Source organism: Lampetra fluviatilis, chromosome 12, assembly GCF_964198595.1.
Source record: "Lampetra fluviatilis chromosome 12, kcLamFluv1.1, whole genome shotgun sequence".
Classification (NCBI taxonomy): domain Eukaryota; kingdom Metazoa; phylum Chordata; class Hyperoartia; order Petromyzontiformes; family Petromyzontidae; genus Lampetra; species Lampetra fluviatilis.
Window position 1 is genome coordinate 7,250,088 of NC_136286.1, and position 24,856 is coordinate 7,274,943.

The 24,856-nt window shown below is 39.1% G+C and overlaps 1 protein-coding gene across 10 annotated transcripts; it reads right to left on the reverse strand.

Annotated features, from left to right (window-relative positions):
* Nucleotides 1-778: 778 nt before the first annotated feature.
* DCTN1 (dynactin subunit 1) lies at nucleotides 779-24,646 on the reverse strand. 10 transcript variants are annotated; one of them, XM_078861531.1, is made up of 32 exons: nucleotides 24,547-24,646; nucleotides 21,842-22,081; nucleotides 21,113-21,194; nucleotides 20,766-20,797; nucleotides 19,437-19,457; nucleotides 17,449-17,478; nucleotides 16,345-16,362; nucleotides 12,206-12,412; nucleotides 11,711-11,908; nucleotides 10,860-11,064; nucleotides 9,967-10,045; nucleotides 9,331-9,490; nucleotides 9,120-9,224; nucleotides 8,687-8,878; nucleotides 8,040-8,159; nucleotides 7,464-7,616; nucleotides 7,186-7,346; nucleotides 6,896-7,064; nucleotides 6,627-6,695; nucleotides 6,397-6,459; nucleotides 6,130-6,279; nucleotides 5,561-5,722; nucleotides 5,311-5,442; nucleotides 5,088-5,216; nucleotides 4,775-4,917; nucleotides 4,435-4,601; nucleotides 4,042-4,056; nucleotides 3,548-3,681; nucleotides 3,159-3,357; nucleotides 2,681-2,778; nucleotides 2,357-2,446; nucleotides 779-1,827 (listed from the first exon to the last, which is right to left on the reverse strand). In XM_078861531.1, exons 2-32 carry the CDS (start codon nucleotides 22,061-22,063, stop codon nucleotides 1,690-1,692), a joined length of 3,843 nt encoding a protein of 1,280 aa, XP_078717657.1. In that variant the 5' UTR covers nucleotides 22,064-22,081; nucleotides 24,547-24,646; the 3' UTR covers nucleotides 779-1,689. The 10 variants fall into 10 exon arrangements, with proteins under 10 accessions (XP_078717657.1, XP_078717656.1, XP_078717660.1 ...); XM_078861530.1 differs by having other exon boundaries at nucleotides 16,345-16,365; XM_078861534.1 differs by lacking the exon at nucleotides 19,437-19,457.
* Nucleotides 24,647-24,856: the final 210 nt, after the last annotated feature.

A 24,856-nucleotide genomic window follows, 5' to 3' on the forward strand; every position in this document is an offset into this window, starting at 1 on the left:
GATCGTGTAAATATAAATGTTGTTAAACCCGCCACCACCCGAGTTAATAAGTCAGGTTTGTCACAAACAAAACATGCAACTTGAGTACCTTTCATCAGTGATTACAACTAGCATCATCAGGCGACAGACAGATTTGTGGAGAAATCCTGTTTCGTTCTTAAAGGGGTAGAAACTGGAAATATTCACATACCGTACCAGGCTTTGCTCCAGCTCTTTACAGATGGGAAGTGGGAGCAATACTGCTGTTGTGTGCAGGGCCACGATAACAGTGATTCACGAACGAGAGTGAACTTGGGTAGGGGTCTATCGGGACATGTGGTGGTACACGGTCCACCTCAGAACCGGCCGACCTTGTTACTGCAACATATTTTTACAAAACATTTTAACATCTTGATGTTTTATTTCATGAAAATGTAGGTCTTAAATTGATCAATTATGGGCGCTACAGCCTACAGGCAAGAGCCAACAACGGTGTTCATTTAGTCACCTGTCAGAATTCAAAGCTCAGTTCAGCTGTCGGTCATTTGTGTGGATGTTAATGTGCGATGGCATTTAAATGATTTGTTAGTTACATATATTAAATTACCTTTTTAGACTGTTTAAACTAAACTGACAAAACAGGCAGGGCGTAAGAAGTCACTTTAATCCGTATTCCAGTCATGGCAAGAGGCGATTGAAATTTAAAACAGCAGCAGCTTTGGGCACGCTGAAAAAGGTGCAACTGGAAAAATTCACAAATAGTAGAAATGCACCACGAGCAATACAGTACAAAAAAATTACAACATGCAAATCCGATTACGTATTCGTTTATTTGCAGGAATATGCATCAATACACGTTTACACAAAGCGGTGAAACGTATTGCGAGACATTTATCAAGTCCGCGTTTAAAATAATATTGCAAACGGCTACTCCAAATGACGTGAGATGTGGTGATATGCAGCATTGTATGCATTAATTTGGCAATGGCTACGTCTCCATAAAAATGTTATTTAGCTTATCGATTTACACAATCCACAAGGTTTTAAATTAAATCTATACAAATCAAACACCCACTAATGCAACTCCAATTTGTGGAACATGTAACAATGGGCACTGCCAAATGAAGATATTAAATTAAGTGATGGTCTTGTTTTATGCAGCTTTATACTCTTTACAACTACCAGTTTGAAGGCAATGTAAAGCTTCAGATTTTCTCCCAAAATTGTTTAGAAAAACTGCCTGCTTCAAAGTTGTCCAGGCTTGCACACAAGTTGCATTCTAATCTGTCCACAAAATCCTGTTTCTGTTGATATTAATAACTTTATATTTTCATAAGCAACATTTTCGTACGCATTACCAATGTTTAATAATACATGCAAGTGCAACGGATGCACTCCAAATGCTTATTGCTTACTTTAATGGAGACATAACCAACGTATCTACTTCACATTGAAATCAATATGACCACCATTAGCCACCAAACAGCAAGCCAAGAATACACAAGACAAACCATTATGCATATTTAATTTCCCTCTATAGTTTGTGCACTGTTGCAAAAGTCAATCTTATACAGGGTGACAGACAAAAACATTTTTTTCAGATTGCTCACATTTTGAGCAAAACATTAGTGCTATATAGTAACGTATCAACAATAACCAGTTACACATTTGAAATGTGAGTGTAGAACGATCTTGTGGTATGTGGAAGCTCTAGGAGATGAGGCGTGTGTGGAGCTGTTGCAGTTGGCTGGGAAGCAGGGTCAGCTTGTGAATTCTGCCCTGACCAGGAGGGCATGGGATGGTCACCTTGCCAAGGTATACTGCATCTCCCTGCATCTCCGCATTTGCCTGTAAACAGGGATACAATATACATGCTCACTTTAATTAGACGAAATAATGAAATAACAAAGTAGGCAATTAAATGTACGCATCAACCAATAGAATATTTTCACAATATACAATAAAATGGTATAATAAATGTGAATCAGGTTATGTCTTGCCTCACCATCAAAAGATATGTAGCATACGTGTATCTAAAGCTAAATTGAAATCTTAACAAAAAATACAGGTAACCCAGCAAATCATGCATCAACATCTTTTGATTGATCGACGACTGGATGAAAGCCTCCCAAAGCTGTCACCTTGCCTCGATCTAACGATGCAGCAATCCATCTACCTCCTCCTCCATCTTCGTGGTAGCCAACCTCCCGACAATGTTCTTTCTTTTGGCTGCCACTCCATCATTAGCTTCAACCACAGAGTCTTCCCATCTAATGGTGTGGCCCTGCCCAATCCAAATTTTCTGAGCAGTCAATATTATGTCTCAAACTTAAATCATTCATAGGTGGTAAACAGTTTATACATATTTAAGCCTTACCTTGGAGAAGGCTGGAGAGGGGAAAGTGGTGAGGTCAGATTTAATCTGTGCACCAGGGTGCTGGGAAATGACCATCCGCCGTACCTCATCCTGCATGCAATCGGGGAAAAAAGTAGTCAACATTTTAAGTGAAATAGTAATTAATTAAATAGCCTTAAGCCACATACAAAGTGTTACTTTACATGCATCTATATGTTAAGGTTAATAATAACATACATTGTGAAATAAAATGTTATGAATGGTGACCAGAACAAAATCTACTATATCAATCAATTGAGCAACCAAACTTGAGTTATATTAAAATAGTAACCAAGATGTACATACCTTCAGTCTTTCCACATTGTCACTCATCTGCTTCAGCCGGGCTGTCTGCTCTAGCAACTGATTAGCTGGACTTGCTTTATCCACCGGTGGGATGATACCTTCTCAGCATAAGAACACAACATATGACAAGCCATTTGAATGTAACTGCTATATAAAAATAACTTTTTTAAACAAGTGAATTTTTTTACATTCCAATGTTGTGGTAAGAAAGAGGTAGTGCAGCAGTGGTTCGTGCACTATGCATTAAAGCCCATGGCTAACATCAATAGCATCAGTTTTGAGTGATGTTTCAACCAGTCTGCTCCCAAATCTATGCCCCAATTACCAAGCTGGGCTGAAGAGGGCAGTAAACCATGGTCAAACCCCATGACCGAACAGCATGGAGAGATCGTCAACCATTAGTGGATTGACAATGAACTGTAAATTGTTATTGTTAAATAATGCACATCTGAATGAGTGATGGTATTAAAAGGCACACCTGGCTTTCGGTGTGAAATGTCCACCACACGAGCAGTGACACACATGTGCTGCAGTGACTCGAGCAGCTGGTTTGTCTTCCTGTTGAGGGCCAGTGTCGGGTCAGCGACCATACCTTCCTCCCCAGCCTGGGAGGGAACTGTTATCTTCGGGATGCGCAAGGGAGGCAGTGATGCCAGGTCCGATTTCATCTTCTCAGCCTTAGGACAACAATTCAAATGCACAGAAGTTAACAGGTATCATTCTCATAATATTCTTAGAATGCATGTTAAAAAATTTTAGTCTATCCCATACACATTGGCTATGGTGCGATAAAATAAAAAAAATATTTGCATGAAAAGTGTGCAATTCCATTTGTGGATCTTGGATAAAAAGTACATTGCATTGTACCTTAAGGCGATTGTTTTCATTCTTTAGGTGTTTGAGGGCCATTTTAAGGGCCTCAATTTGATGCAGAAGGAGAGGAGAATCTTTGACTTGCACAGGCCCTGAACCACCTCCCATACCTTGTGTTGGGGAAGCACCTACACACAATCGACATAAGCAAATAAGTTAGTAGTTTGTAAAAAATATTTCCCTCTTGTTTTTCTTCTGTAGAGCTTTGAGTTTATAGTATATGTATAATGCAGGAGTATCATGCATGATTTTTATGGCCTTACAAAAAAAATCAGGACTCATACTTTGCAATGCAATTTGCACAATATTTTGACAGGCATAATTGTGCAAATGATTACACAGCACACATAGCTGCAGTCATTGAGAGAAAAAAATCAATAGGCGAATTAAACCTGAATATGACAGGAATAACAAGAACCAAATAAAAAATACATTCTAAAAATGATTGCCTTGACCATTCGCAAGTAAGGATAGTCTATATACTCTACCTTCATCCTCATCATCTGAGGGGCAAATAAAGGTGACGGGAAAGGCAGATGTAAAATGAATGTGATTATAATGGAGACATTTGACAGCACACAAAAAAATTGGTAAAGCAAAATGTCACTGAAATCCATGGTATAAATTAGTGGAAATGCTGGGCTCAAAAGTTGAAAAAAAATTGTTGAAGCTGTTAGCGCAATAAAATCAGGTCAAATTAGTGAGTCAGATTTTTTTCAATCATCAAAATTATCTTTCAACTTTGTAATTCACGAGATATTATATTTCTCAATATTTCTCCTGTATTTTTTCCCAATTAGCCTCCAACAATTCACTTTCCTATTGCCCAAACAATGGTGAGAACATACGACACCGAGGGAGACACAAGCACCGTTATATACCTGTGGCTATGCCAGTAACAATAGAGGCGATCCCTGATGTCTGAGCACCACGCAGTCCCTCCACGGAGCGCCGAGGCATGTTGGCGAGCCTCTGTTTCAGCTCCACCTTTTCGGATTCCAGCTGGTCAATGTCAGCTTGCAGGGCATCCATTGTTTCCTCAAACTCCCTGAACAAAAATGTAAGAAAAAAATCCATCTCACAGCAACATTGCTTTTGACTGCATCTTAGAAATGTACCATCTGCATATATTATTGTGTATTAACATCAAAACACCATATTACTAGATTGCACAACTGCAAACAAAGTGAATCAGAGATTATGATAGATCTATAGCCATACTTTTCTTTTTTCTTAAGGAGAGCAGTGATATCGTCCAGTTTGGTCTGGATCTTCTCGACCCTCTCATCAGCATCCTTCGACGCACTGTCCAGCTTCTTTTCCAAAAGACTCAGGCGCACATTGGCTTCACTCAGTTCCTCTCCCTGTTGGTAGGTAGGCACACTTGTGTTAAATCACAGTCACGCTTCCTTAAGCAATTTGCATTTGTACGTATGTAGAACTTCTTTTACACTATACGTAGCCAACCTTGCTAATGTTTGGGCTCTTAAACATGTTACATTATAATCACATTTACAAATCAACCTCATATTACCTTGATCTTTAGGGATTTCTTCAGCTCTTTGATGACAGTTTCCCTGTCCTCAAGTTTAAGGCCCAGGCCTTCGGCATCCATTATCTCTGCCTTGAGGGCAACAGCTCTGAGTTCCACAGGATTTGCAGGCTGAGCAATGGAGGAATATGCAAACAAAGGTTAGATTATACAAAAAAAACTAAAAAAGCTATGCTATTAATTAAATGAAATGCAAGTTCTCTACCTTGTTCTGATGTTTTTCAGCATCGTACTCTCCCTCCTGCATGGCTGTGGCCAGCTTGTTCATGGTGACAATCACCACGTTACAGGACTGACGTATGCACTCATATGGACTCAAGTTCTGCCCTGCATATATCTGCAACAGATGTAATTGATTAAATAATACGTTATTTTAAGATATAAAAAATATTCAGTATTCACCATGCTACTCTTTATGGTGTTCTTGCTTTCTGTGAAGAGGGCTGTGGGCAAACCTGCTCTGAAGCCTTGAAGGCCAGCTCTTCCAGCCTGGCTGAATTTAAGCCCTCATTCTCTGTGAGTGGAGCAATCATCTGTGCAGAAACAGCTGCAATCTCCTGTAGCGAAGCCACCACCCAGCTCAGGTGCTTACGACAATCCAGCAATCCCTCGGCGACCTGAGATGATAAAACTCAAATTCAAACTTGTGCAACATGGGGTCACAATATCTATCATGAAGATGATCCAATGCAAATACACATTTTAGTTAAAATTAGTATTTGCATTAAAATTTGTGATGCTATTAGAAACTTATACTGTAACAAATTTGCAAATGACACAAAACTTGCCGGCAAAAAAAAAATCAGCCAAGACAATGACATCATATCATGGGCACGCTCAACTCTCCATTAAGTTAATGTTATGTTATTTTGCGACATCACATGTCAAATACAATGGGATGAACAATTTGTGAGATACAATACTTACAAGGATAAACACATGTTTGGAAAGCATTAGAGAATCTATGCATATGCACGACATTAATTGTTTGCAAAGAATTCAGTAGCGCGATCGAGGAACGTACCTGTGGTCCATAAGAGAGTGCAGTCGGGATTCCTGGGGCATCTGTCCCTGGCATGCGGCGGCGGACCTTCTTACAGAATTGCCGCACATCACTGGTGGAGGTCTCCAGGTCTTTCAGAAGCAATGCAAAATTACTTCCTTCTTGGCCAGTCTGTTGGTGTAATGAACAAGTGTCAATAGGTTCTTAACTCAGTGCATTATGACCAATACTATGAAACATGTTAAACAAGTAGAAAAGTCCTTTATGGAAAAATGCTGTCATGCCCACCTGCAAGAATGACCTTAGCCTGCCCACCTCCACTGCCATGCAGTCCAGGGCACTCTGTGACACCTGAGCACAAAATACAGAATAAGTCTCGAATCCAGTTTCTTAAAAACAAAAAATTTGAAAACGTCTGTGAATTAACATTTTATAATGCAGGTCATTTACATTCAATACAACTTTTTTTCCCCCTTAAAAATTTAAGAATATAAAAAAATAAGCCGGTTAATATTTACCCTAATGTGGTCGGCAAGCTGAATCGTACAATCCTCTGCTTTCTCAGAAAGATGAATGCTGTACAGATGCTAATACAAAAAAACACGTTATTAAGCATATTAAATAATATACATTCACAGCCAAATAAACATATTCAAAATATTATCCAAAAGGAATAAAGATTAAATGACAAATAAAACGACAAAGAATCCAATCCAATCAGTTTCTAAATACAAATGAAAGTCATAAAGACAAGAGCCTTGTTTACGGCACCAAAGTTAATGCTTACTTGGTAGTATTTGATCGCCTTGGTGAGAGGCTCCACATTAACAGTTTCATCCAGACGATCATTACGCAGCAGCTCAATGAGGAAGTCAAGCGAGCGCTCGTGCACACTCATCTCCGGGTAGAGGCTTCCGACCTTCACGTACGTCTCCACGCTGCACTGGCTCAATGCCCTGTCATAGAGGAAATAGCGAACACAATCATGTGAAACTGAGGACTGTTAACGCTGCTCATGTTGCTGCTGTGTGCAGTGTAAAGTTGAGGTAGACAGCCAACGACAGTTAAAACAAGTACGTTTCGTATTTGTGCAGGATGGTCTGCAGAAGGCTGAGCGAGTAGACGAGACCACCCGTAAAGCTCAGCTGCTCGCCCTGTGCCCCACGCAGATTTGCAGACTTCATCGCCTCTTCATTCAGCTCGTACTTCTCTTGCGCTTGCTTACTGATCAACTCGGCCTGCACGCATGACAGATACGTCAGAGACGTTTCACAAGACAATTGGTAGTTTTCTATGCATATATTCATATCCATAAACAACATGTAGCATCCCGGTGTCTGTACAAATGTTGTTACTTTGCAGATGAGCCTGGGAACAAGTAGCAGCACGAGCAGGCAGTCGTGGTCCCCGCCACGACGCAGGAAGGAGTCTGGCATGAATGACGTCATGAGGGACACGTGCCGGTTGGCCTGCTGCACCTCCATCTTTCTCAGGTCCATGTCGATGGCCTGATAAAGCAATTGAGAGCAAGTATGAGTTGTGTGTATAGATATGTTTTGTAAAATCACAATCCGTATGTCAAGTATTGTCTTTCTGCAGATTGGACACAGAGGGATCTGTTTTATGATAAATAGTACCATGGCAGAAGATGGTAATGTTTTGACTAGATTACCTTCCAAAGGTGGCCATAACTTTGGAAATAAGACTATGATGGAATAGCCTATAATCATCGAATACATTATCAGTTACATAATCTCCACACATTTTTGTGGCATTATTTGACAATGTTTAGAAACGTTAAGGTTGGATTTGAGCAATCAAGTTGCCTAGTGTGGCACTTCTATACCTAGGTAATTTATTCGTGGATAAAATAAGTGCTAATTAATAAATACATCAGCATACAGTTTACATTTATACGTATAAAAATTTACCTTAGCATGAGCTTTGGTCTCTGCAAACTTGATTTTGAAATCAAACATCTCTGGAGGGGGAGCCGTCTGCTCTCTCTCCGCAGATGCTTCCTGTTGACTCATCAACTCGCGGTTCACGTCCTAGAGACACAGAAACACATCTGCTCATGGAGAAAAGCATCCATTTGATATTTGAGAAAGGGTTAAGTTCATAGACAAATATTATTCAGACAGTATACAGAGTATTGCAGAAAGAAAAGGACAACTTTGTGAAACAAATGTTTTTTATTCAAATGAGAAAAAATTATATACGTATGTTAAAGCCTTAGCAGGGTAAATAATATTCATAAGGTAGTAAAGGAGGCTTATATGTAGGTTGGCATGTGCTGATAAGAGATAATGAAGATGCAATTCGGTGCAGGGCAAGAGACAGAGGGTGAGATGGAAGGATGCAGTGCCTTGAGATGAGGACAGTGGATGTGACGAGAGAAAAGGCGCAAGATTGAAGCAATGAGAAAACAAATTCTGAGCAGCTGACCCCATACAATATTAGGCCTTTTGACTCAGAAGCTGTTTCCAATGTTTGTAAATGTCTTGCATATAGAATAGCTATTAGCTTGGTTTGAATGACTACAGCTACGACAGAGAAGACTTTGGCTGGGCTGTACCTCCAAGTGCGCGGTAAGCTGCCTGTACTTCTGCATGGTTTGCTGATAGTCTGCCACCATCTCTTGCGCTGCATCCACACGCTTCTCTGCCTCCCGCACACGAGCATTTGCCATATCGAGCTGCTCCCGCAGTTCCAGTTCTGTTTCCCGGCAATTTTCCTGCAGCTCGTCGTTCATGTCGTTGATGGCCTCCTGCAGAGATGCATTTTACAAAGGCATGGAAAGCAAAGAGAATTTAGCACAGTGCACAAAAGGCACAGCACCACAGCAAATATAATGTACTTGCTTACATACTTAAGGGCATTTGTGTGTATCCATTTGTGCTGATGCAAGACCGATTGAAACCCTCTAATGAGCACAACATAAAAATGAAATCATGAAGCATTTAATCTTTTCCATTTATCAGCGTTTTAACACAAAGTGCTTGACGAACCAAATCGTTAACATTTTCCATCAGCTCTCGGACTTTCTCCTCCAGATTCAGGTTTCGCTCCGTCAGGGTTTCCACCATGTCTTCAGCCCCGAGAGCTGCATCAACCTAAACACAAAAGCCAAACATTTTACATTCATGTGGGTCCATGCATGCGCCACAATTACCAGCATAATCCCGAGAGGATCTGCGGATATGTAGAGAGTGCAGCCACCTGCTCCTTCAGCTCATCAATGATGCCCTCTGCCTGCTGCAGCTCAGCCTGCAGCTTCTCTTTTTGTGCGCGCAGAGTGTCCAGCTCCGAGTTCTTCTTCTCCATATGCTTCTGCTGTTTAAGGTACTCCTGCTTCTCTGATGTAGAGAGGTCACGCATCCTGCCAAGCACAGAAGCAGTTGGTTATGTGCACATGAAGCTCTGAAAATGTTCCACAAGCTAGCGCGCCTTCGTGAGCTACTGAAGCTATGACGAACATTTAAGTGTTAAAGTATAGTTCATAAACAGCATAATTTCTAAGGCAAGTGAATACAAATTTGACCTCGAAAATATTTCAATCAATATATGCCGCACATGATAAATGCATACAAGATCAAACAGAATGCATGAACAAATGCATATCATTAAATATTGAATATCAATATCAAAATTAACCATGGCTTTGCAATACGGATGTATGTTGAACTTATTTCGCACCGCACGTAGTCAACTCACTTTTTCATACAACTAATCCAAAAACAAACATACCAATAAACACATACATGACACACAATTTGCAATAAAAAATGTTACAGATGAAATTTTACTGAAATTTAATTTTGTTTTACACACGGCATATATCTAAAGCTCAATTACCTGACCAGGGCCTCTTTAAGCCTGGCATTTTGCTCTTCCAGTTGTTTAACATGATAACTTGAAGCTGCCCCATCACTTCCTGAACATAAATAGCACATAGAAAGACATGATTGAGTTATGAAGCTCGGTTATATGCTATATCTCCAATTTTTTGTTTACATATGAAATACACAATGGATATTTTTCACTGAACAAAAAAAACACTTAAAAGTAGATTTGATTAAATCTTTAAAGAATAATAGATTTTTATAATCTCGTTTGCACACATTAAGTGTAAAATAAACGAACATAAAAGCATGATATAGGATTACGTTAATGCACAAACAGTTCTAGGAAGATGAGCTATGACTAGGCATGTCAACGCTAAAGAAGTATGCTCGTAAAACAATGACACAATAACAGCGACAAGCTAAACAAAATAAAAGCACTTAAAAAAGGTCTCAAATATTTCTCTATTTTTAAAGCACGAGCCGCAGGGTTAGTGCTTTTTTAGAACTATACACGTTCCAATAAAATTTTTTTGTAATGGTATAAGCAGTTTTCATTGGTATTTTAACAAATATTTCATTAACTGCTGACAAAATTAAATATTAAACATAATTATTTACATATTAGTTTCATATTAAAATAATACAAACATGTGAATTGGTGCACCTAAGGCCAGATTTATTTTGGCAAATCTTGTTAATTATTACTATTTGTGAAAATATACTCATGTCTTCACCAACTATAATGGGCCAAATGGCCAAGCTCTGAATATTGCTCAACAATTGTAGTGCTATACACATTGTAGGGCTATAATCACTGTCTTCGGGGCCTGTATGAGACCGATAAACACAGGAGTAGAGTGTTTACAGTCTCCCTTAGAGTGTTGTACAGAAAGACCACGGAACCTTTCTCCTCAATCTCGTGCTTGAGGATCTCCAGGTCCATGCTGAGCTCCTCAACCTTCTCCTTGAGGTTCTCCACTTCCTGCTGTAGGGATTCAGACTTCTCCTCGGCCATCTCCTTGTCGAGCGTGGCCATTTCTATTGCGTCCGACACATCGGCCATCTCCTCCATGTACCGCTCCTTTGCCTCAATCACCTCCTTGGCCTCCTACTCGCATACAAATACCAGATGCAGTTAATTTGCAAATGCGCACTCCTCTTCTCAACCCACTGCTAGATGAGGGCATCGCCACACTGTGGTGATCGTGGGGGTTATTTTAATCTCCCTCACCATGGTTGTTGGGTCAGTGGGGATTGGTGAATTTTTGGAGCATAAAAGCACATCACAACAAAGGATATTGTTGCAGTGCCATCTGCTGCCCACATCTGTAGCACAGCCTCACAGCTGCCGATGACAGCCGATGGTATTAAAACGTATGTGCATGATCCAATTTCAACTCTACTTAGCAACCCAGATTTGATGAGATTGGACACATTCTCGTTTGTATGGTCATAGACAGTTATTTACTTACCTAAAAACAATATTAGTTTTCAATTACACACTTAACATTTATTTTTGTTTAAACCTAACATTTCCAACACTATATTTTTGTTTTAAACAAGTCAATACGAACATAGACATTTATATATGCTTCTATAGTAAATATGACACAGGCTATAAATAAATAAAACACCGGAACGATCTTTATCCTCCAATATGGATGTGGGTAAAGTATCAAGAACATTTTGTACCATATTTAAACAACCCACGATTTGTGATGGAAATGAACACAACATTAATGCCTCTTGCTCACCCGCTTTGCTTCCTTAAGCTGCTTCTGTAGATCGGCCTGCTGGTCTTGCATTCTGCTCTTCCACTCTTGCAGCTGTTCCATCTGAATTTTATATTTCTCCAGCTCCTTGAGCTTTGCCTTGTCCTCATTGCGCTTTACCTTCAGCGTCTCAAGCTTCTCATCCAGGTCCTTCACCTGTAGCCGCAGACTCTCCTCCTCCTAAATAATATATGACGGTAATATACATTCCGTTTCATGTATGCATACTATTTTAACATCATCCGTCGATCACTATCACATACAGACCTGTATTAAAATAATTTTTTAATATGTTAAGTTTACCATACTTCTTTCTGTCAAACTCAATGTTGATTTAGATCACAACAAAAGAACAAATAAAGTTGGGTCTACATTTATAGGAAAAACAGTATTTTCTTCTGGCATAAGGAGAATGACAAACGTGTATGATGCACCGAGAAAATCTATTTTGCATGACAAGTATTAATCCTTCAGTACCTTGCTAGGGGACAGGACGTGGGAGGTGACCGGCATGTTGAGTGGCGTGGTTGGCACAGGTACGACGGGGGCAGCAAGTGGAGTCTGTGCCGGGGTGCCGGGCTCACTGCTGCTCATCTCTCCACCCGATGCCGAGGCGGACGCCGAAGGCGTTGCTGAGGCTGCTCCACTTGCCGAGGAGGCTGACATTCCCGAGATACGGCTCGGCTGCAGTTGAGGGAGCATAAAAGCTTGACATTAATCTAAGCTCACAGCAGTCTCTTCCTCTTATTCAATACAGACTTGAAAATGTTTGCATTGTGGATTAAGTCCCCAAGCAAAGTAACCATTACATCTACTGTGAGACAATATTTGATAAGAGGCAGATTTCGTGGTTTAGTAATTATGGGTAATTCTCCTGAAGGTTACTAAGAGGTGGCACAATCGTGAATATGACCAGATGTATAGGGTTCCTGTAATATAGATTAATACGTTAGAAAAATTTACGTATGTGATAGTGTTTCTGCAATAGCTGAATTCAAATCAGGAAAGGGCAATGATCATGTGACTCTCAAAGCCATAATTTTTGTTAATATATAGGAATGCATTGTCAATTGGAGTCAGTAACACAATGCAGTGAAATACGTGTCTGTACAATGTATTCAGCATGAGTATTGTGTTAATAAAATATTGATAATTGCTGGCCTAGCAGGAGTGCTTTTGCCGCTTGTTGATGTTTATTACTGCAGCCATGGTTATTACTGCAGGTATATTAACCATTAAAATACGTGGTGTCCGCTTCTTGTGACATCATTTGCAAGGGTAGGCCATTGTGTGCCGGCGTCATGGTCCAAAGTTGATAAATGACCTGCAACTTACTCAATAGTAATATATACCACAATCATTGAGCCCTATTGAAAAATAATCATGAGACTCGGTGAGGCTTCACTGGGTACACACACATAATAATGCCTTTGAGAATTTTACAAATGTGTACATTTCCTCGTCATCCTTACATGTCATGGAAATAAGGAAATGAGTGTAGATGATTATTATGGTAGGTAATACTTAACAAAGTTAATAACTATATAGACAATCAATAATGCATGTGTCAGTGTCACGCACTCAAATATAAATAATGGCCTTGAGTTAGAACAAGTGGATATAATGTAATGCATGGAGAAACCAAGCTGAATTCAAACATGAAGGGAAGCAGTGGTTCAGAACTTACCGCATCTGCCTGAAGCGGCAAAGAGCCATAAAGAAAAGAGAAAACATAGGTCGCGAAAAGATGCACAACTCAGTATAAAATACAGCAAATCAGTGAACTTCTCCCAGTATGCCAGTACATTACTAATACTCGTGTTAATGTGCAGTAAAGACATTGTAGACAACATTATGCCAAAATAAAAACGAATATATTAATTTGGAGCCGTTTATAATTTGCAATTAAGTGTATGTGCACAAAAGATAATAAAGTTACAATTATTATTCAATTTTGAATAAATGCAAACACTGTAATGTAATATACCCCATTGAACGAAGGTGTCAATATTGTTCCAAAATTAGATATTTAATGTTTCAATATTTTAAACGTATATGTTATACAAAATGAGGCCTTTGCCTACTTTCATCACATCAGTATTTATCAGCCTATTGTACCCGCTGTGACATTGAATCAGAAACATGGACACCGACAAAGAAAATAGAACGGTGGCTGCAAAGTACACAATTGATCATGGAAAGGTCGGTGCATGGAATTACACCGAGACAAAGGAGGAACACATGGATAAGAGAAAAAACAAACACAAATTATAGACATCATATGAACTGTTAAGAAAAGTGGGCTTGGGCAAAACACATCGCTGATCGTCAAGATCGACGATGAGTTAGCAGACAAAGGGAGGGTACACGCGCGAGAGTATGACCATCACAGAGGTGGAACAATAAAAGCAGCTTGTGTGCAGGAGCTAGTTGGCTTGATGAATACATCAGGATACCGTGAAAGATAGCGATTACTTGGGCAAGCCTTCATCTCAAAGTGGCTGATGTTGATGAGTAATGGTCACCAATAAATTATGGCAACGAGCAGTGGAATGAGAAGAGCACGGTGGAGACAAGTGATCTGCACTGTAACACCCGATATACATTGCCAGTGTTTGCCATGTGCAGGTTGGCTATTCAAATCAATTATTTGAAAAACCAAATCAGTCAAATATGTAAATACTCGACAAGAGACATCGAATTATCACTAAATATCAGTTGTACTAATATTGCATGTAGAACATTGTTTGGTTTATGTTGCTTTAAAAACAAAATAACAACTATTATATCATGAACCTTTGTGAGAAACAGCACAATACTAAGTGGTATAACAGATTTATTGTTCTAAAAAACTCGATTTTTTTTTCTCTGAAACGATAGATCAATAATAAGCGTGAAAGCTTATGTTACCACAACGCATAAGGTAAGTGAATAATTTATTACAATCAAGAGCAGCCAGCGGAAATGTGACAATGGTTACTCCCTAGTATGAGCAATCATACTTTTAGCTTAATTGAAATGATTATGTATGTCATGTCTTTCATAGACTTAATACTTTATTAAATTTGTTATGAATAATTAGGAAACCTTTTAAGTAGCATTTATTTTACAGGCCTTTGTCAATCCTCTGCTGGATGAAGACCTTCCCACACCGTGTTGGTCAATGGTACTGTTTGACTGTTTGACCATACTGCACCACACGGTTCACTGCAGGTTGGTAAAGAGGGCAACCAGGATCGGTTCTGATGTCACTCGCCACCGATGTTTGCAGCGGATGGAAATCAAACTTAGTTTTCCAGTTTCATAGCGCAGCGTGTTAACCATTGTGCCGCCATTCCATCCCACCGATTACTCAGGATTATACAGAATGTTACATCTTTTAAAGAAGGAAGAAATTGCAAAGAAACATAAAATATGTACATGTATTGTGTGAAGAACATAAGGTATATGACATGAGTGAAGAACAAACTAAATGCAAAAAAAACCCCACAATGTTCAGTACACAAGCATCATAAAAAAAACTGTCACGTATAGTCATATATCGATATTTGAACTCGATGAGTTCCTGAAGCTTTGTTCGTATATTCAATAACTTATAACATTAGTACTATGAGAATGCGTTCCCAGCCTTCGTAACTTACCATTTCATACTATGAACACTTAATAACTTATCATTCGTATTATAAACAAAGACAACTTAATATATTTTATAGTGTACAGCATTAAAATAAAAAGAAACGGACATACATCAAAGAAACATTGCGATGCACAACACTCAATCATCCATATCTTATTACGTATTGTTATTTATATAGTACCGTAGATTGTTAAATGTATTCATTTTAGTGCATTCATTTATTATTTAACTAATTTTGTTGCTGTTTAAAGTAATTCTAATAAATGCAAACTTAGTTTTACCAAAACTTTGTTTATCGAATATACGCATATTATATGCAAATTCCTTTCAATTATATCCATTTAAACAAACAAAAATGTGTATATCTGCTCAGTAGTATTCATAGTGAATTGGCACAATACCCCTATTGCCTTTTGAAGACCACTTTCTTCATAATCCTTGAACAATGATGTGTTTAGAATACAGGTTCACATTCGTACCGTATCAAAACGTGTTGTGAATTAAAATGCACGCATGCATGTAAAACGGACGTGAAAAGTGAACAAAGAGGAGAAAGTAAAGTCAGAAAGTATGGGGATGAGCCCTCGGACCTTAAACGTCATTGAACACATGAGGTAACACATTATCACTTGGCATATGGTGCATCAGAAGTATGGCTTATGTTACAAGAGATAATGAATCGTATACGATGACAGTGCATCTCTGAGAGACGCAATGGGCAATAGCCAGTGCAAATCATTCATTGTAAGAAATATACAGACACATGTCCAAAATCAATTAAAGGAAAATCTGAAATCTATAAGCAATACGTTTTCTTCTACAGTTACTGCTCATCATATGTGAAGGGGAAATGCTTGCTCAAAACAAAACCAATATAACCAAAAGTATGGCCTGACATCCGTGGCATTTCTGTGGCGGCACCAGTAATAATTTTACAATGCCAAAGGGATATTGTTGGTACAAGTAATCATACGCTCACCTTGGGCCGCCTTGTGACCTGCTTAGCAGGCACGCAGCATGTAAAGACATCATCAGAAACGTTATAACAAACAAGAATATCAGTTGTAGAGACACCGCTGATCATAAAATAAAAAACTATAAGTACTCACAGATAACGTACACGTGTAAGACAAGGCATACATTCATGATTACCAATCAGCTGTTCGACATCAAACTGCCTATAAAAAAATACTAATTATATATTCATCAAGAACTTCAAATGTGCTACCATCTCAAAAAACTCTCCTAGTATAAACTTTGAAACTTCTGGTTCATTTTTATACCGTACAATTTCTCTTGCTGCGTTTCACAAACTCGAAGAATAGGCGCATTACAGGTACATACCATGTAGGAAATGAATGCCAGAGGTGTGGACTCGAGTCATGTGACTTGGACTCGAGTCAGACTCGAGTCATGAATTTGATGACTTGCGACTCGACTTGGACTTGCATAACAATGACTTTGTCCCACCTCTGATGAATGCTATTATACATTATACAATACTTGCAGGCAGATGCATTGCATTACTTACAATAAACTATAACACTTGCAAACACATACAAGTGTATGTAAATGTGCTAATGACTTTCTTTTTTTAAATTAGGCACAGCAGAGGTTAATGGCCTCTAATTATAATTATCGAGGTTTTCGCAATAGCTATGGAAACCTATTTGCCAACACCTAATTTAGATGTGAACCACGCCAATTTAATCCACAGAGACACAGACATGTAAGGCAGTGTTTTATGAACAAAGTATTTAGTAAATAAAAATGTTCTACTATTTTGACGACTAACAACACAATCTCTGAAATGCTATACCCCAGCTATGAAAAACCGAATACTTTAGCAATTTCGTTTTACAAATGCTTTTTAGGTCTTAAAAATGTCATATATAGAACATAGCAACAAAACTAATGGAAAGCACATTTGCTCTTGTAAACACTAAAATGCCTTAATTTGCAATTACACTGTAATTATGTGCTGCAGGGTTTTAAAATAATCAGATAAGCACGACAACAAAAACACTCATGAGAGGAAAGGCTTTCATGCACGATGCAAACAGTGAATAGAACCCATCAATACCTTTCTCCCTGTAGCAGCCTGCTTCATTGTCTTTTGTGAAGGAGACAGAATGGTTAAGAAAGATATTTTTTAAAAATAAACAGAAAGCTCTCCCTAGCACAGACTTGCTCCAGAGACAATATTTTTTTTTAATTTCGATCTGTCGCTCACTTTCTTGGCCCAGCTCTAAAAATCAGCTAGAAGCTGTTGTGTGCCTGGAGAAACAACGGTCCGTCTATTTATGCTGCTGCTGCTGCAAAGGGTCACCACATACGCTCTCTGAATAAGGCCCCCTAAGGGGGTCCGGCTACAGCTAAGACCGAGGAACACTTAGCACTCACTCGCTGCTCCCGAGACGTTATACAATAGGCAGAGAACAACATTATGCTAAAAAGCATTAGTCCGCTGACATTGGGTTGGCTTCACATGACGTCAGTATTTTTTAAAACGCCTATCAGAAAACGTCGTCAGAAAAGGCTTTTTTTTAAAGCTACACTTGACACACGACTTTGATAACGCATTGCCCATCAGCTCATAATAGCCAACAAATCGGTGGCAGTATTTGATTTCGACAAATAAAACGTTGCACTGTGCTAAAATCTCCCTTTCTACAGACGTGCCCGTTCTTGTGCAGCATACAGTCTATCCCAGATTCGTAGTCACTGCGCTGCCATTTTAATTCCATCCCACTGCCTAGCCAGGTTTCCATGAGAACGATCATCATAATCCATTTGAGGTTCCTCTTAAACCACCCGAAGCAATTTACAGCATTTGCCAATGGCAGTAATGTTCCAAATCTAAACAGATTTTCAGAATAGGTTTACACTATTTTGCAATCATTAGATTTTTATGAGCGGTGTTACGACCAATATCACGCTGCACAAGCTCAACAGCTGCGCGCTTAAGAGACAACAACACAATTAGGACCACGCTGAGCAGCGCACATGCTATGGTTTGGAAAAAAATATATCACGAAGACAATAAAAGCCCATTCAATGCACATTACAAAGCATTGTTGCAGGGTGCTGTAACGATAATACAGAAAAGGCAAGTACTGTACGATGAAGAGAAATGCAGGGAGGTGGAAATGTGGCAATTATATTGAGGCAAACTAAGCAGTTTTAAGGATGAGTCAAAGCGTAGCCTGTGCACAATAAACCTATCTCTGCTGACATGCCATTACCGCATGTATGGTACTTGCTGATTTAAAAAAAATTAAAGATTTTTTTGAAAAGTCTATGAATTTTATGCATAATTAAATTTGGTAAATTTGGTATTTTTATTTATTCTTTATAGCAATTTTACTTTTTTTAAATCCCAAATTAAAATTTCCGTTATGATTAATTATGATGTAACATTTAACCATTATTTGCAAAGTGGCAAAAACAAATGGCCGCAAACATATTTCGTGTTTCAACATATTTTGTTTGCAGCTACAACTTTCCAATAATCAGTGCTTTTGAAAAACACAATTTTGTTGCGTAGTTGTCCAGCAAGGAAGGAGAAATATACATTTATGTGACGATTTAAAACTGAGATTTTTAGAAGAGAGATTTTTAAAAGATTTAAAACTGCTTATACAGCATTGACAAGTAAAAGTGTTCTTACGTAATTCATCAATATTTTTCACTCCAACAGCACATACACACTACTACTGTTGCACAATTCAAACTGACCTTTTATTCTGTGAGAAACGTGGTAAAGAAAGTGAATTTCAGTTGCTAAGCATAACTTGAAAATCTCATCATTGGTCTGACTCCTTACATTTGATGTAAAACAAATTGAAATATTTAATGCAATCCACATCTAATCAAAAATTAGATACAAGGGATACACTTGAACGAAGGTGGGAACAGAAGCAGTGGTGGTAGTAACAGCCTGTCAGCAGAGGTAGTGGTGTAAATAAAATGATTTGGCAATGAATCTCTTAAAAAACAAACATTTGTCAGGAGTAAATAAAAGTGCAGCACGAGATATATAAGTGCATTACAACGATTTAGGAAAACCACCTTTTTGGGTTTTGCTGCCCTCTTGAAGTCAAATAGTATATGAAAGCAAAGGGTTAGAAAAATTATTGACAAATTTGAATAAAAGATCCCTGGCAAAAAATGTTACAGTTAATGTACACATGCTATTTTAAATATTGAATACATCCACTTCACTACTCACTTTCGTTTAATTATATGAAGTAAAACTTCCCAATTAATTCTACTGAAATACATACAAAATATTCCGTTTTCCAAAGGCAAGCATCCCCTTTCATTTAAGATATGCTGAGAGATACAGCAGTTGCACACGTGCACCACCAAGCGAACACTAATGGTACTGCAAAAAGCGTAACATTCGTCAAGAGCGCGGTCTTAAAAGAAACATATAATACAGGTGGCGATTTAGGCAATGATGGCTCTTCATCATCGCACATAGAGAGGCCAAAATTTAGTGAATAATAGTTGGAGACTGCACTATACCCCATAGGAACTGATGAGAATTTTAAAAATATAATCAAGGCCCATGGTGTCTCGTGCAGTCTACAACTAGTATGCACTACCCCCCGCTGGTGTCTCCATGTGCTATGAAGAAGGGCAATTGCCAAAAACGTTACCTGCTATACATTTTTCTGTTGAAGGCAGTGTTATTAACGAATGTGTTGTTTGTTATCTGTGCTTGCGCACCACTGCCAACGCAGGATCACCAAATTATTTACTAATAGTACTCCAGCCTTATGAATGGTGAAAAAGGATCAGAAAATAAGAAGTTCCCAATGCGCGCAAATCCCTCCAGTGACAAAACAGCTGTATTGTTTACACAAAGTTTGTTGAACCTACCTGTAAAAGAAAAGCAACAATCCAACCTTTCTCCAAAACAAATTGGAATAATGTTCACTTAACATGCATGCGTGCATTGTATTGTATTTGAATATTCACCTGGATAATACGTTGAGATGAAACATCTCGTTTGCAAATGTGTCCAGGGTGTACAGTGGACACATACATAGCAAAAGAGTTTGGTTTCGTGAGTGTTTACTAAACCAGCTGGTCGGTCATGGACAATGGCCTGATACATGTGAATAAGAGTAATATGTTTTTGAAAGTTGTCTTGTTAAACGTTCATCGGTTATTAGTAAAATGCATAAAGTGCTCAGGAATCAATAAAATAATGAAGTGCAATAAATCCCTTTATTAGATTGGTGAAAAAGGAAATGAAAAACACAAACGTGTTGAGTATTTGACACTTCGAAAGTAACAGCAGTGTACTATTAAAATAAAGAAAAACAATCAAAAACATCTCATTAGAAATGGATGATAGATGTGTTAATTCGAATATTAAAAGTCACTCACCAATTTACTTGATTTTGGTGTTTCAGAGACTTCTGCAAAACAATATACACAACACTCAACTAAAACACTGCATTATAAGCTGACATCTTTTGGTAAACTGTAACTTTTAAAACTTTCTGGATCTACTTATAAATTTAAATAAACCCGTTTTTATTTGTTTAAAGGCAAAATTATACGTGTAATTTTTTCATGCTCAATAAAAAAAATCCCCAAACCAATTATCCTGAAAAGCAGGTGGTTTGTTTCATGCAAATAAAATAACTTTTTTTAAAACCACAAGGATGATCTAGTCACGATCATCCACATCTTACACATCTGCAAACAACCATATTCTGCAGTTCCCTTACCTTTCTTTGGGATTTTAGCAGGAGCAACTGGTTCAGGGGTTTCTGGGGAAGAAGTGTCTCCTCCATCCTCAACCAGTTGAATCTTGAAGAAAATACAGAATGTTTGTCAATCCACAAAAATATTTCCATCGACCACCACATGTAAACATACTACTATGATTGCATACTTATATTTGGGGACTTTAAAAGCCATATTTGTACAATGATTAATGAACAATATAACAATTTCCAAGCTTAAGAGCTAATCGTTGACTTGTCGAACACTACATGCAGTGCAGGTGTTATAAATTGTACAATCACTGTGGAGCAATCAAAGTTGGGAAAGAGTTTGCTTTTTGTTTGCTACTTATCTCGAATACACTGCACATTGGACAACTTAACCACAAGCCCACAGTTCTGCACCCTGCATCAATGCGACTGTAAAGTACAAATATTCCATAAAATGTGCATTGCATTAAGCTTTGTAATACCAATAGAAAGCATACAACATAACCTTCACGCTCCACATTAGACATAGTACTCATTTATTATATATAAATAAAAAATTGAATTCATAAAATAAATAACAAAGCAGTCCATTGTGAAATTTTGCTCATCACGTGAAAAGTGTGTGACAGGCAACACAGAAGCCTTCATAAGGCAACTCAAACCATCTCCCCTGTTGCAAAAATGCCTGAACTACACCAGCATCTAAACATTTTAGTACGGTGAAAACGAAGGAAACTTAACCTGCGACTGTCGCACGAAGATGCCGTGGTTGTCCTCGCAGGTGAAGTAACGCTTGCCCTGAACCGTGCCGTCATTCTTGCCTTTAGCCTCGTCCAGGATGACACCAACCCATTTGCCCGTGGCAAACATGGTGGCCCCCACATATGCCACGGTCCCGATCTGGCCCTTTCCGATTACTTCCACACGCGAGCCCACCTTCAGTGGCTTCCCTTCTGATGTCATCTTGCTAATAGGGGTAGACTGCATACAAAACACTGCAATTAGACACCGTGTTTTCAAATGCTAAAATTAAATTAACTGATGATGGTTATTTAACTGATGATGGTTATTTAGTTCATGTGCAGGAATTAGTTGGATGGTAACGGCACTGGACCGTGAGGGATGGTGATGGCATGGGGAGGTCTTTATCCAGCAGTGGATAGACAATGACTGATGATGAAGATGAAATGAACTACTGTATGCTGTGTTCATTGAATATGATTTGTAGATGAATTCATATGAGCAGTATGCCACGTTAAAATACAAATTTTTAAATGTCAGTTTCTACAAATGGATTTAAGAAAATAAACAAAATCATCTACTACTTAGGCTTCAGATTACAAAGCATTTACAAAGCTGCAGTGAAATGGACATTTCTTCGTGATTTAAACACGTAAAACCATTTTATTCTAAATTGCCTTTTGGATGATTACATATGTATGATATTCACCGTTTGTATAACGTACCATTTGCAAGCATCATCACAAATGTAACGCCATTACCCTACAGGACTATATTTAAATACAGGTGCGAGCACAGCTGAAAGTACTGTGCCTTTATTACACAGTATAAATGTATCCATAGTTTAAAACACAGCAACAACTTAACACTTACAAACCTCCACAAGAACATGTTTTAAGCACTTACCTTGGAGTACACGTGCTTCCTAGCACTGGATGAAGTACTGACCCGAGACATTGCTTATTCTACGACTGATTGATCGGATAAATAAGTGGCACAAAATGCTAGCGAACAGTAGTAACCTTGGACGCTTTCCTTACAAGTCCAAAACTATGAGGCTATTCCCAATCTCGCGAACTGTCAAATGGATGGTGCTGTGTAGTACTGCAGTCTCAGCAGAAAGAAGCTTGTGGCTAAAGCTAGCATTGCTATTTAGCGCTTGAGGCAGGGGGGTGTCTCTGTACAGACGCTGGAAACCGACACTAATATATTACATAGAAGTGATTATTAGGTTCCTGATTTTCATGGTCTGAAAGGTCAGTGTTGCCGCCTAGTGGTGGCGGGAGGCAATGGGGGTGACGTGTGCGCAAAAAATGCACCTATGGCACGGCGTACCCCACTCCACGTCACGTAGGTGGATTACGCAGACGGTTCCTGTCTTGATTCTACGTATAATCTACAATCCAGAATGTAACTGAAGGCACATCTACATCGACAGAGCAATGAAATCAGCTGGTGTGCAAGTGCTAGGTAGACGTATGCATCGCAGGATTGCAGGCCTTTATCCAGCAGTGGATTTATCATGGATGATGAATGGAACAAATGTGCCGAACCTACCTATGTTTAATGCACACTGGATGCATGCATAATACACCTTACCCACAATGGATTAAGATGCAAACAAATACTCAAGTTTTTTTCATACAACCACAGAGAGAGAATGTTAATGTATATATCGACCATAGTATACCGAATTAATAAATTTAAGAAAGAGTTTGCACACGTGATATGACGGAATCTCATACTTGCACGGACTGGCATAATTATGTAGATTAACGTAGAATCACACATTATATGCAATTAAATCCTTAAACGCACGTGGAATAAAGAAAGTAAAACGTTAAGTTTACATTGCATTAGTTGTACAGTAATTATACTTTGGTTTGAGGGTTGAAAACACTTCTGATCAATGCGACATTAAATGTAGATATAAACAAACCTCAAAGCGTATTTAGAATATACACACGTTAAGAATATAGTACCTGTGATGGAATACTGCATGCATTGTATTGTTGAATTGGCGTTTAAATAACAACAACTGCAATGTGGTCTAACAAGAATGCTAAATACTGCACTGTAAGGAGCATTGCCACTGCTATAAATAATACCACCGGAATTGCACGTCTCATAGCAGCCACACAGCACGATGAGTGGGGCCACAATATGCGATTATGAACAGTGGTTACAAATAACAATTTAAAGAAACAAAAAGAGTAATACAGCTCATTAAATGTATATAAAATCAACGGTTCCGTATAGGCGAGTAACTGCCTAAGATATGTCAGCTGAGGCATTTGAGGCCCTGCCATTCCAATCACTCATCTCTTACACTTAGCCAAGTGTGGAGAAGAAAATGTACAACACGGCACAATCCCGAGCATGACAACGCAACAAATATAACAGAAATACACATTTAAAACGCTACCTTTAATTAATGCGCAAACACACTCACCCTCTCACGTTACACGAAGGCCGCGTCAGTAACGGCGCGCTGGGGATAGAAACCCCGCGGCTACCGGCGTCGTTCACCGGGTAGAGATTCTAGGCAAGGACGGTCGACGCCCACAGACCGCCTCGGCCAACACCAAGCCGGCAACGTAAACACCGTCGGCGGCGATTGCGGTCGCCGCGTTCTCTCGCGTGTCTCAAAGAGCCTCGACGCTTTTCGACTTTAAGCGCATTAAACATAAACGCGCGAAACTCACCTCGCGTAGACGGCGCGACGTGAGCAAGTGAATTCGTGCGGCGCGCGTCTACAGGCCGCTGTTGGAGCGGCTCTCTCACCGGCGCCGTTTGGCCACGGGGGGGGGGGGGCGAGGGGGGGCAATGGAGGGTGGGGAGGTGGGGGCGATGTTTTTCGTATCCTCGTCAGAGGTCAACTTAAAGCCACGGTCATCGTTCGAGGTGGATAAAATTGGTACTATTTTGCGTGAAGTTAACGGTTGGTAGTGCTGTGGATGGATTGGTCCCCTCGCCACGGTATAAATGGGCTCAGCAGACCTACTGGGTAACATG